The sequence below is a fragment of the Lactuca sativa genome, chromosome 1, assembly GCF_002870075.4.
Source record: "Lactuca sativa cultivar Salinas chromosome 1, Lsat_Salinas_v11, whole genome shotgun sequence".
Lineage (NCBI taxonomy): Eukaryota > Viridiplantae > Streptophyta > Magnoliopsida > Asterales > Asteraceae > Lactuca > Lactuca sativa.
Window position 1 is genome coordinate 114,505,870 of NC_056623.2, and position 14,123 is coordinate 114,519,992.

A 14,123-nucleotide genomic window follows, 5' to 3' on the forward strand; every position below is an offset into this window, starting at 1 on the left:
AAGTTATTGCATACTAGAAATCTATCTAGTTTACTAAGTTTCATCTGAGATTGGCACAGGAGAGTAAACCTGTTCCCACCCATTCAAATGTCATGTAAGCCTGCTTCAGCAATATCAGTTGAAGTGGAAAGCAGAGGAGGGGCAAAATTGTGAATTATATCGATCCTCACGTCTTCTTACTGTATTGAAATCCCCAAAAAACTATCCAAGTACCAGCTTTTGCTCGTTTAACTTGCAGCAGTTCCTCCCACAATCGCTTTTTTTTTCTGTTAAATCGTGAGGACCATACACATTTGGAATTATTGTGTCAACTGGTATTCCTTCCCAATCCCCGATCATAATAAGGAAGTGTCTCGACTTGATAGTACTGTTCACGTTGTACACATTTGCATCCCACATACTTAGTATTCCACCATATCTTCTTGAGGCTTGTGTTGCAGAGAATCCAAATTCGTCAGAATCCCAACACCCTTGTACATTTATTGCCTCAATATTCCTCAATTGTGTTTGTTGTATTCCTACGAATGAGGACCTGTTATGTACTTTGAGCCTTTTTACCCAATTTACCTTGTGGGTTTTGCCGATCCCCCTCACATTCAGGCTGTGGCAGTTCATTGGGGTGGGACATTCTCTCCTTCTTCTCCCATAACCTCACTAAGGATAGGGTTGTTGAACTTATGCCGAACCCCAGCTCCCTACCAAGTGCAGCTATTTCTTCCATTTCAGATGTCTTGGGCTTCTTGTATTTGATTCCATGTTTTCATTTTAGTGTGGGGGAGGGGTATTGAGGTCAATTTCAACGTCTTGGTTTGATACCGATGGGGATTTCGGTATTGGTACAGTTTGTGGCATGGGTTCGGGGTCGGACTCTGTTAGATTCGCCATGGGAGGGATAACGGGTGTGTTGTATCCATTGTTCAACGACATTACTCTTCTTCTTTTTCCATTGGATCCACCGGTTCTGAAAGTTTGGGCTACATTATCTGTTTTTAATTGATATGGGAAAGGCCCAAAACAATTAATTAGGGGAATCCTATTATGTGGTCCATCAGCGAGTGGCAAAGCGATGCCTGCTTCTGTCACGTGTCCCATATTGTTACCGTTTGGTGGTAATGTCTCAAACATTCGAGGAGTCGGTTCAGATGCCACCTTTGGTGTTCCCAATATTCCTGCTGGTTCCCCATGCACCTGTTCGTCTACCATTATTGTCTCTCCCTGCTCATCCGCCGGAACCCTATTTTCATTCGACGAGTTTTGCAATTCCGGCCAAATCTCTCATTCTTCTCTTTCATTTTCTCCCACTACCCTCCCATCCTCTACTTCTGGATCATCATCTTTTTTTTTGTGTGGCTAATTTTTTCAATGTAACCTTCTGATGGATCCAATCTGAATGGGAACCAATCTTCATCAAATTCGATTATCCCCAACCTATACTCCTTCCCTTCGAATATAGTTGTAACCTCTTCATTTATATGTATCTTCCTTTTCGTAAGTATACCTATCTTTACATGTGATAGGTCGACTCTATGTGGGAGGTCTTTGAAGGGGCAATGGTTTTCCCACAGGCACTTGTGATGATTTCAAAATTAATTTGTCCCCAAAGGTGTAGTGGAAGTCCTGTAATTCTGATCCATGCTACTCATTCTGCATGTGTCTTTGTCTTGTCACCCCATCTTAGCCATTTCATATGGTCCTTCCACCTGCATTCGTTTTCCATAAACTCCTTTGCGGCTACAGAGTAATCAAATAATATTAGGACCCTCAATCCTCCAATGTATTTTATCTCCATACTGGACTCGCCGTTTGAACTTAGTAGTTTAGGAAGGTGCCCTAGATGGTCTAGCGATATTGCTTCACCAACTATTGTTGTTTTCCTCAACCAACTGAGGGTGATCGGTTCTCGTTGTAGAGTTAATGGTCTCGTTGTTTCTGGACGGGGATTTGTTATATGAGTCGGTCTTATCATATCAGCGTATGTTCTGTGATCTCTAAATATTGTTCGTATCTCCTTTCTTTGATCTTTGATTGCTCCGGTCCTGTCTTCCATCAATCTTCCTCTTCCGCCTTTATAAGCTTGAAATCTGGATGGTTCTTTCCTCTCATGTAAGGCTATGTTTACTGCAAGGATCTTCCCTCTAATCTTTGCACCATCTAGTTTCCTTTCGAGTTCCTTAGCATTACTAACCCCCCTGTATTGTTGTATGAAGGCATAATATTTTCCGTTCTTCCCCATCTTCTGCCCCATGTATACATCTGTGAGTTTGTCATGTTTCTCGAATGTTTTCTGTATTTCTCCTTTCGTTGCTTCCTTCGGAACGTTTGTTACAAAGAAAGTAGTTGTTTCCTCCGCTTTCTTGCTGTAGTTTGTATCCCTTTTTTTTTCCGGCGAACTTCCGTCCAAGCTCCCTCCATGTGGCTTTGAGAATCCATATATAGTTGATTATATTATATTGATCATCTGGTCCAAAATTGGATCTTTTTATCGTTTTTGGTCCCTCTCTAATTAAAAAGACCATTATGCCCTTCTAGTTTGTTTATCCATTTTTTTATTTATATTAATGTTTTTAACTAATTTAAAATACAAAAACAACCTCTCTCTCTCGTGTGAACTGATCAATGTTCTCATTGGTAGAAAGGAGATTAATGGGAGGAAATTCAAACAAATAAGCTCAAGAAAAGGATACATCTATCAACGTCCTTAAGATCAACGCCTCACCTCCGACCACTGCTACACCTCTCTCTCTCTCTCTCTCTCTCTCTCTCTCTCTCTCTCTCTGGAAACTCGAGATACATAATCAATCACTTATATACACACAATCAAGAACATAAACTCTCATTCTTTTTTCGTCATCCCTGCAACCTAATCCCACCTCCCTTGTACACATAATGGCAGTGGAGTCTTTTAGATTCATCCTTGTAAACATAGTGGCAAAATCCTAATCGAAGATGGTTGAGGGTGACGATCCTTCTTCTCTGGCATCGATGTATGATTTGAGAAATCAGGGTTGGCGATGTAGATCTTAGAAGTCGAGGTGACATATCAGTGAAGGCCGAAGATGGCCATAAAATAAACCCCAAATCATAGGTAAGGTAGCAACAGTGGAATCTTCAGTAGGCAGAGATCTAAGAGACGATAGTGAACAGTGTAGGTAAAGATATGTGGCGGTGGTGGTGGTAGCCATGAGGGCTAGAGATTTGGATGTTGGCGATTGAGGATTTACAGGTGGCAGAGAAAGCGGAGCTTCGGCTGAGGATTCGTTTGTGTTCGCCAGAAACTAATGCTTTTCAGATCCAGTACATCTTTCTCGTTTGTAGATCTGGAAACCAAAATATGGCATTACGATGACCCTACCGGAGAAGACAAATGAGTGGTGGGAGGTGGGTCACATCGTAGGAGTTTGCATCTGGATCGCAAGCCATCAGACTCGGAGTTTGCTAGGGGGATGTGTTGCACAAGCAGGGGCGGCAGCAGTGGTGTAGGTGGTGGTTTTCAAGCACCGGTAGAAGAAAGGGAAAGGATAGATCGATTATGTTGTGAGAGAGAGAGAGAGAGAGAGAGAGAGAGAGTAGGGTGGGGTGTAGGGGTGAGGTGGTAATTTCTTTTTCTTTTTCTTTTAACTGAAATAATAATAAATTAAATAAATTAAATTAAAAAAGAAATATGTAAGGGTATATTGGTCATTTTAGGTGAGGTATAGATCAAAACTACACAAAAATGCCAACCATAGGGACCAAAACCATACAAAGTATCCGAAATTGGACCACTGATGCACCACCAAACTTTTTTGGACCAAAGCCACAAAATTTTGACAACCACAGGGACCATTTTTGCAATTTTGTCTTTATTTTATCATTTTGAATTGATTTCATCATCGTAACTTTTCTATATACTTTAATTTAACCTCATTTTTTAATATATTACCATAAAGTTGATAACCAAGTAACTTGAGATAAAAATTTCAGCTTATTTTTTAATTTTCAAGTTAATCGATTGTTTTTATTTCACAGGAAAACATCAAAGACAGTATCAAAATTTCACTCGAGGACATAATATCGGCCACACAAAACTTCAGTGATGACCACTTGATTGGTAGGGGTAGATTTGGGAATGTCTACAAAGGACAAGTTACACACGCTAATGGATTTAATGCCATTGCTGCAAAGCGGCTGGACAGACTGTTCGGTCAGGGAGAACAGAATTTTTGTTGGAGCTGCATATTCTTTTTGAGTATAAACACGAGAATATCATCGGTCTAGTAGGGTATTGCAAAGAAATGGGTGAAAGCATCATTGTTTATGAGTATGCGTCTAGAGGAAGTCTTGATAGGTACTTGCCAGACAATGGTCTTTCATGGATTAAACGACTTGAGATATGCATTGATATTGCAAGCGGGTTGGATGTCCTTCATGGAGGTGGAGTAACACAAGAGGTGGCGGTGATACATAGGGACATAAAAAGTTCAAACATTCTACTAGATGACAATTGGAAAGCAAAAATTACTGATTTTGGGATGTCCTTTATAAGTCCAATGAATAAGGATATGGACTTTGTCATCGAAAATAATACTTATGGTACACTCGGCTATTGTGACCCACTGTACCTTGAGATCGGTTTCTTAACAAAGGAATCTGATATATACTCATTTGGTGTGGTTTTATTCGAGATCTTGTGTGGGAGATTGGTGCATGAATACAAAAATGGCGATCCTGGACAATCTCTAGCCGATTTGATTAGAGTCCACTATAAAATGGGAAAGATGGTGTTTGAAAGCATAAAGCAACAAATTGTTCCAAAATCATTGTCTACATTTCAAATGATCGCCTATCAATGCTTACATGATGAAAGAGAACAATGACCAACAACTAGTGAGGTGATACTGCAACTTAAGAAAGCATTGAAATACCAAGTAAGTACTCATATTCTTAGGAAATTGTTTTCATTTAGAGGAATAAAAATTATGAGTATGACCCATGCCTCCCGCTCAGGTTTAAATTTAGATATATTTTGTTAGTTTGCTTCCGGCTTGACGCTGTTTTTTGGAACAATCTTAACACAGACTCTGATTTTCTTCCCACTCGTTGACAGAAAACAGGAACACTTTTTTTCTTGTTTCCAGTGTTACTCTCGTAATTCATAAACTGGATAACTTCCAATATGGTGAATTTCCAAGATTTTAAGAAACCAACTAATTTTATGTTTCTGTTGTTTAGATATTTAATAGAGAATATTATCTTTTCTGTATTTTCAGTTATTGTTTCCTGAATTTCGAAATCATGATCATTTTGTTTTCTGTTTCTAATCAACATTTCCAGTTATGATGTTCTCACAATCAGGCATTATTATTTTAAGAAACACTTTTCTAATAACTTTTATAGATACCACACTAATTAAAAAATTCGTTTCAGATGGAAAACACATCTGCCAACAACAGAGCGATTGCTTCTGCAACAAATGAACTTGTTCCTCCTTTAGCTCATAATGTGTTGGTGCCTCCACACAAACCAGAGAAATTCAATGGTTTGGATTTTAAAGGATGGCAACAGGAAATGATTGGCTACTTGAAAATACTCAACTTGGATGGATTTCTGACTGAGGATCCACCCAAGTTGAATGCTCAAGTAGGAGACATTCAATCACTGCCTGTCATTGACGCTTGGAAGAATTCAGATTTGCTTTGTCGTAATTATGTATTGAATGGCTTAGTGGAAGCATTATCAAACAAGTATAGTACCACTAAAAGAGCAAAAGAATTATGGGAATCTTTGGAACAGGAGTACAATACTGAGGATGTTGATGTTGTTGCACGTTTTCTAGAGTACAAAATGGTGGATTCTAAAACAGTTGTGGATCAGGTGCAAGAACTCCAAATAATCATGCATGACATCCATGCCAAGGGAACGACATTGAGCGAGAATTTTCAAGTACTTGCAATTGTTGAAAAGTTGCCTCCAACTTGGGTTGATTTCAAGAAATATTTGAAACATAAGAGAAACGAAATGAGTGTGGAGGACCTCATCGTGCAGCTACAAATTGAGGAGGGTAATAGGTTGGCTGAAAAGAGAGGGTATGTTTCAGATGTGGCTATTTAGGCTAATTTTTTCGAAACTGACCAACCTTCGAGGGCCAACATTTGAAAGATGGCTAGCACAAAAAGGTAAAGTTTTATCTTGGGTCAAAACTCAAAAGCTGGAAAGTTAGAAAAGAAATTATGAGGAAAATGCTACAATTTAGATCAGTTTGGCCACAAGTCTTAGAGTTGATGCTATTTGACTTATTTTAATTATTTAGTTGTTTTTTTAGCATAAAATTTGAATATTTTTTAAATTATAAATTTAATATAGCAATAGATTTTTGACTGAATTGTAGGAAATAAATATTCTGTAGGAATTATAAATTTAATATAACAATAAAAATTGGTAAAAAAATCATGGAAAATTTGTAGGAAATACATATTCTGTAGGTATTCTGTAGGAAATAAAATCCAATAAAGTCTGTAGGTAATCTGTAGCAAAAGCAGTTGATAGGTATTTCGTAGGAAAAGATGATGGTAGGTAATCCGTAGGAAAAGTAGTTGGTACGTATTCTGTAGGAAAATCAGTTTGTAGGTATTCTGTAGGAAAATAATTCGTATGTATTTTATAGCTGTTTCGTAAGTAAATAGTCCGTAGGTAATCTGTAGGTACTCCGTAGTTAACGTGTTCCGTATGTATTCCATAGTTAAATTTGTAACAGAATATTCCGTAGGAAATACGTAGGAAGGTTTGTAGCTAATTTGTAGGAAAAATTACCCACAAAGGTTTTCCCTACAACCCGTTTTTTGTAGGAAATCTATAGGTAACACCTTGTTCCTACGGATTTCCTACCAATTTTGCTGTAGTTAATTACTTAGTTTTCTAGTAGTGGTTGCCCAAGTGAAAGAAGACATGAGAAGTGAACCACTTATATATAAGTGTGTCACGCAAGAGATGCCCAAAAAAATGGCCCTTGTATTTATGATTTCGTAATTAATCTCCTCATGTGCATTATGAGAAAGAGTTGTATAGACTTTTATTGTCATGCCATCATTTGTCAGGGGGTAATTATGTAAAAAAAACCTATGTATTATGAGAAAGAGATGTATATATATTTTTTAATACAAGCCTTGGCTTTTGGCAAACTTTTCGAATTATACATTTTAGCAGGTTTCATCGTGATGTGATGTGTCGGTAAGGCTGGAGGGAGTGGTGCCACCGAAACCGCACTCCCCCCCCCCCCGCCACATAAGCGTCACGTCACTTTTTACCATACAAGTGTGGTTTCATGCAACACCAAGGGAGTGAGATTATGGTAAAGAGAGAGAAAAAGAAAAAAGAAGAAGAAGAATAAGGTGATTGGTTGAAAGAGAAGAGAGAGAACAAACAAAAGAGGAGAGAGAGAGAGTGAAAGTGCAGCAAGGGAGTACCGCACTGCGGCCTAAACCGCACCAAACCGCAGTCAGGGGGCGGTGTTCCCATGCCTATGTAGCAAAAGGTGCGGTAAAGACCGCACTCACACCCCACAGCCTAATACTTTGATATGCTTATCCAACATGGATAAGAGTTAAGGGTATATGAAAAGAACTTATCTTTTGCCTTTATTTTGTATATTTAATACCATAAAACTAAGTAAAGAAGACCTTCCTTTTTCGACTAAAATGTATAAATTAATATAATAAAAAACCTTATATATTCTGTTTTTTGTATTAAACCTCTAACTTTATTTGTTGGATCTTGTACTTTTTTTCAATCCAATACTTTTAGCATTTTTTTTTCAAAAAAACTTTTCCAATGTGGGGGTTTTCTACGGAAAAAAAAATAATACGTTGATGGGTTTTTGCGGAAAATTTAAAGGCCGAAGGTTTTTTCTGAAAAAAGAAAACGTTGAACATTTTATTAGAAAAAATAAAAAATGCAAGGTTTTAAAAAAATAAAAATAAGGTTGAGGTTTATTCCCAAAAAGCAAATCTATAATGTTTGTTATGATATTAACCCAAATGTAATATTGCAAAAACTAAAAGTTTTTATTAGCAAATATGAATATTTGAGATCTTATCCGAGAAAAGGGAAAATGTAGGGTATATTACATAATTAACTGTATGTCAAGTCCTTCTGTGTATTGTTGTTAAAATAAGGGTTTAACATGTATCCACCAAACTTCTGCACATTTTTTATTACAAGTCAACGTTATGAAAAAGTTTGGAAACATTTAATATTCAAGCGAATAGTCGTCGAACGTAAATTGTTATAGACTGGTTTGCGTTTGTTATACCTTCGTTTAATGGGACAATTGAGAGGATCACCAATTTAATAAACACTCCATATATTGCAATTTTAGTAGCAACATGAAAGTTTACATGTTAAAAATAAACCGTTTTCCTAAAACCTTATAACTTATAAGAATCAACATCTTAAATCACTACTAGAAAAGAGGGTATTACCTAATACCGACAGATTTTTAGTGATGGAAAAAATCTGTTGGAAACAGCAACAGAATACCGACAGATTCTCACGGACAACAAATTAGGATATTAGCAACGCTATTTCCGACGGTTTGGCAACGTAATCAATTTTGTCGGTAATCTGTTACAATATACAAACAGTTTACCGACGGAAATCAATAAATTTGCAATTTTGTTGGTAATCCGTCGGTAAAATTCACATTTTTTTTGTTATTTATTGTTGTAAGGGTAATTCGGTAAAATCAAACACCTTAGAGGGCTTAAACGTGGTTGCACATCGATTTAACCTAAGCTAATTCAAAGTGGGGCTCTGTTCTCTCTGTGAACGACAACCCTAGCCGTTGTTCGTGTTTCACCTTCGCCGGAACCTAGAGCCCCGACGCCGTCGCTCACTCCTGTCCGCCTTGTATTCAACGTTCCCCTACACCAAAGACACTGTCTGCCACCGACGATTGCTTCTGGTTCACCGACATTCACCTCCGACAACATTCAACCTTACCCTAACATCTACCGGTATTATACCATCTCTTCTCTCCTTCGGCCCTCTCCTTCCTCGTACACCGCCGCCAGTACAGTCGGAGACGGTTGTTAGTACCTTCTAGTGCTCTGCCTCCACCTCCACAAAGCCGAAGAATGAGAAAGTCATTGTTATATCTAGTCCTATCGGCATCGGAAAAATCCGCCTCTCATTAGAGCTTTCTAAAAAGCTTAATGGCGAGATAGTTAGCATAAACTCTGTCAAAGTATATATAGAAGTAGCTATATCTTATTCCATGAAAGACTGCAATACTTCTTATTGAGCTGATTGGATTATTAGTGTGTGGATCCTTCTCACTCGTTAATCCTTTGTATTTATTGAATTTCCTATAGCAAAATGAGTATTTGATGAGAAAAATGGTAGAGAAAATGTTTGTTTCAGTTGCGAAGTGATTTCAGAATTACAAATAAGGTTGAGATTATGTTCTGTGAATCAATGATGAGATATATTTAACTTGATAACATGATCCAAGCTTAAATTGGTGTTCATTTATTGTCGAATTGATAATGAGGACATTGAAATCTACAGTCAATTGCACTACTAGAAACTTGAGTTTCAGTTACAGATTTAGAGAAGGATTGAATCTGTAGCAAATTTTAGGCTTATAGAGAGGGAATTAAGAGAGATCTGCGATGGTTTAAACAATTATTTTATTTATTCAACATTTAGCATATTAGAGACTGTTTAGCGAGGGATCAGCTACAGATCTCACAAGTATTTATCGACGCACCCATATTCCTCGGTAATCGGTGGAAAACGAAGGCATTTGGCGAGGATTCAACGAGGGAAAAAATTATCGACTTTGTGGCCATCCGATACGTGTTTAGCGAGAGAATACCGACAGAGCATACGCACGTTATGTTTTTAATATTGACGATCTCTCGCTGAAATTGACGCTCCAATTCCAGTTTCACGAAGTTTGTGTAAGTTTCCTTCCGTCCCAAATCTGATTTGTCACTCCAATTGAACACGGTCTCACCCAAATCTGAAATTGACGACACTCTCGAGTTGCAGCTTGCTTAACCTAATTAATCTCACCCTCTCTGTTCAAACAGATGACAACACCATGGACCATTGCAGCTTCCGATTCCGACAAGCTCTACATTTTTAAAATCTGAAATTATTCTTCGTTAACTTCCGATTTAGGTAAATCTCTTGATTTTGTTTGCTTTAGTCATATATTAGGTTAGGTTTGGTTCTGTTGCATAATATATTACGTTAGGGTTTAATTTCTCCATTTTTTTCCTTTTTCAATCGTCATTCCTCCACACAATACAATGCCCCTGATATGCAAAGTTGTTAAAGCTGGAAAATCCCAAGGTGTTTTGCACGTAATATTGCAAGCTCCATTCCCACGAAGTTTCCTTAGTACAACATCAAATTCCCTTTGTTTTCATATCTTAGCCTGAATGCAATATGCATACCAATATTTCTTAAATCTTCACCTTTATAATACATTGTTTTTTTTCACTAAAACCTTACCAGCCATCTAGGAGATTCTGGTATAATAAAGAGGCCCAATAGTAAGACACCACATGGAATCAATCCTGTAACCAAATCACTGTGATTCACATTTCATCACCTGTCAGTAAGGTTTAGGTAGATGATGTTGCATTTTGTTCCTTTTTCTCCCTTTGTTTTATAAGAATGTGATATTGTTTAGCTCTTGTAGATTCTGTTTTACTAACTGTTTCCCAAAGGGCAAATATAAAAATTTGGAAATAAATCAATAGTAGTGATTTATTTTTTGAAGGAAATAAATATCCACTAAATTTGTATCTAGGGTAGAATTGAGGTTTGGAAGGTTTAATTTGTGATGTTGTGATTGAGATATCATCATAAAGTTGTTTTTTATGTAGAAGTCAACTCCACTAGGCAAGATAGAAGTCAAAACATGATAAAAGTGAAAGAAAAAGTCAATAAATTGATAGGAGGGACATATGTTGACATGTATAAAACATAGGAGTGATTGAGACTAATCATATTTGGTCAAATTCAAAAGATATTTGGTTAAACTACGCCTCTGTGTAAGCCATTCATTGAAAAGTGCATTTTGCTATTTTCAGATAGAATATTAATTGATACTATCAAACCTAACTTTAATTTACAAGAAAAAGAAAGACTACACCAAGGCCTTAAACAACTTTCAACAAAGATTTAAGTTGGTTATCATTTCCCTAATAGCAACCTGAATGCACCTTAATACTATAAATACCAGTAGACTAGAATAACATTCTATATTGCTTCCACAACTCTTCCTCAGTTTAACATTCTGTTTTAAAGCTTATATTTACCTAGTCATGGTTCATTTCCAGATATACCCTTGTGTTTTTCTCCTTCTCATTATCACTTACCATGCAATCCCATTGACTGAGGGTAGGAAACTAAAAGATGTTACTGCCTTTAGGCCTACAACACCAGGTAATAGTCCAGGAGCAGGGCACTCTTTCACTGAAAACAGACTAGCATTTACCCTTTTCTCAAGGTTGATCCCACTTTTTCTAGTAACAGGGAAAACATTTGAGACTTTTGTAAGCAAAATAAGAGCATTTCGAATCTACATGTACTCTATAGATTCCAAGCACTGAATCAGTAATCATCACAAAAGAACATATTCAGAGATAGGTTACCATCAATATTTTCCATCCTTCTTTTCCAAAATGTGATTTTTTTGTATCTAATAAAAAAATCTAAATGGAACTTAATAAATCTATTCTGGAACAAGAAAAAGCAGCTCACAGCCTCACCCAACGATTTCTTTTAACTGATTAATTCTAGATAAACAAGCCAACTGCTGGAAAATCAAGCTTTGTAAGTTTGTCTTTACTTTTAAAGTTGGCTCATAACTATCACTTAAATCTAGCAATAAAAAAACACTGGTTAGACAATAACATTCTAAAAAGAAACAGCATTGTGTACTTGGCTGTATATGTTAGGAAAAAAGGATGAAATGTTGTTGCTTATGATTTATTTAACTAAGAATAGTCTAGTCACCTTGTGGTATCTGGAAGCCTGCCCTGTTTCAGACTAGGTTTAGATTCAAGAGGTTTTTTCAGGAAAAAATAAAAATTGAGGTTTAATACAGAAAAAAATCCGTTCAATCGGAAGTAGAATGTTATAATTAGGTAGATTACTCAAAGTATAGTATCCTAATAAAAAAAAATTAAATAATCCATTAGCGAGTTATTCCATTGTGAGTTATTCTTATATTCTGTATGTAATCCATTAGTGAGTTATTAAAGTATAGTATCTTAATAAAAAGCATTCTGTCAGTAATCCGTTAGTGAGTTATTAAAGTATAGTATCTTAATAAAAAAAATTAAAGTATAGTATCTGTCGGTAATCCGTTAGTGAGTTATTCTTATATTCTGTCGGTAATCCATTAGCGAATTATTCCGTTGGTAAACTGTTGCAAAAGCATTCTATCGGTAATGCGTTGCAAAAAAATTTCCGTCGGTGATTGGTTCCTAATTACCGATGGAGAAATCTGTCGCTAAAATTTGTTGTAGCCGTCGGAAATCCGTTACAAATAATTAGCGACAAGAATATACCAACGCCTTTGAGGATATTGAGGATTGATTTCTATTTGTGTTTTTGCTTTTGAGATACAGATAATTAGATCGCGATGATACTAGTTTCTATCACCCAATTTAGGGGTTTTCACCCTTTTCTGTTATACATTATTTAGGTTAATACAAAATATATATGTTTACTGCATAGATTTGAACTTGTTGAAGGTGATGGAAAACAGTCATAGCACATCGAATGTTATTGCATTTCAAAACATATATGCTCTGAAACATCATCCAATTCAAACCATCATTATTTGTTTTTGTTGTCGTGTATAGCAATTGCATTACATAGGATGGTGAGTAGAGTTAGAATTGAGAGAGAAGGAGAAGGAAATTTAAGACTTTTAAAAGTCTATATGAGTCAAGGGAAAATGGGTCAACAAGTGTAAATGTAGCAAAGGGGAGTTATCCTTTATAAAGCGTGCAAATAAGTTAAAAGATTGAATCGACAAATTCTTTGTCATTTCCTACTCAAAAATACTATATTCCTCTAATTTTGATCTCACAAAATAACTCTAATTGTTTTTCCTCCCTCTAGACTTACGTACGTTAACAAGCACCTATATTTATAAAGCACCTATATTATAGGAAAACTAATAGCAATCCTAAACAAAATTAAACCCCAGTGATCATTATGGATAATTGCATATAAAATAAGAGGCTTTCATGTTGGAACCGACTTCCATAAATAAAAATCATAAAAGTCCACAGCAAATCTGCAATCTGAACACATGGGAGGAAAAGGATCACAATTGTATCATTTCAGTTTGAATTTTCTGTTTTAACTTTCCATATTTGGACCAAATCAAAGCTCTTAATTTTTCAGTTAGCTATCTTCACTCCTTGGCCGTGGAGGACTCACCATGTTCAACAACATTAGCCACACCTGAAAAATATACTTTCTTTTTAGCCAAATTATTATCCTCCTGAAGTCGGAGTTGTGCAAGGAGGTCCTCCAAACTCATTTCTCTTGGCATGGTTTTCAGATAACTCTTGAAATTCACCCAACCCGGCGGCAATTTTCCAATTATTGCAGCTACTAGAAAAGTCTCACTCAATGTTATTCCCTCAGCATGGATGTCATCCAAGATTAATTGGAGTTCTTTCACCTGATTTACAACTGTCTTAGAGTCCACCATTTTGTACTCTAGAAACCGTTCAATGAGGAATTCCTTATTCGTGACATTCTCTTTACTAAACTTGTGTTCCAAGGATTCCCATAACTCTTTTGCTGTTTTAGCAGAAATATACATGTTGTATATTGTGTCCACTAATCCGTTCAGTACATAACTGCGACACAAGAAATCTGAGTGCTTCCAAGCGTCAACCACAACTAACGCTTGGATGTCCTCCACTTCAGAATTCAATTGAGGGGTATCCTCTGTCAAAAACCTAGCCAATTAGTTGAGTGTGGTCAAGTCGAAATGCATTTTCTGTTGCCACCTCTTGAAATTCAAACCACTGAATCTTTCTATTTTTTCTGTATTACTGTGAGGAACCAATCCATCCATCATAGGAGGGATTATTGTTTTATTG

At 36.6% G+C, this 14,123-nt stretch overlaps 2 protein-coding genes across 2 annotated transcripts; both read left to right on the plus strand.

Annotated features, from left to right (window-relative positions):
- The first annotated feature begins 2,610 nt into the window (after positions 1-2,610).
- On the plus strand, positions 2,611-7,521 carry LOC122198017 (uncharacterized). Its single transcript, XM_042902230.2, has 3 exons — positions 2,611-3,592; positions 4,009-4,907; positions 5,407-7,521. Exon 3 carries the CDS (start codon positions 5,407-5,409, stop codon positions 6,088-6,090), a length of 684 nt encoding a protein of 227 aa, XP_042758164.1. The 5' UTR covers positions 2,611-3,592; positions 4,009-4,907; the 3' UTR covers positions 6,091-7,521.
- LOC111921437 (probable serine/threonine-protein kinase PBL1) lies at positions 4,275-4,856 on the plus strand. Its single transcript, XM_023917021.1, has one exon. It carries the CDS (start codon positions 4,275-4,277, stop codon positions 4,854-4,856), a length of 582 nt encoding a protein of 193 aa, XP_023772789.1.
- Positions 7,522-14,123: the final 6,602 nt, after the last annotated feature.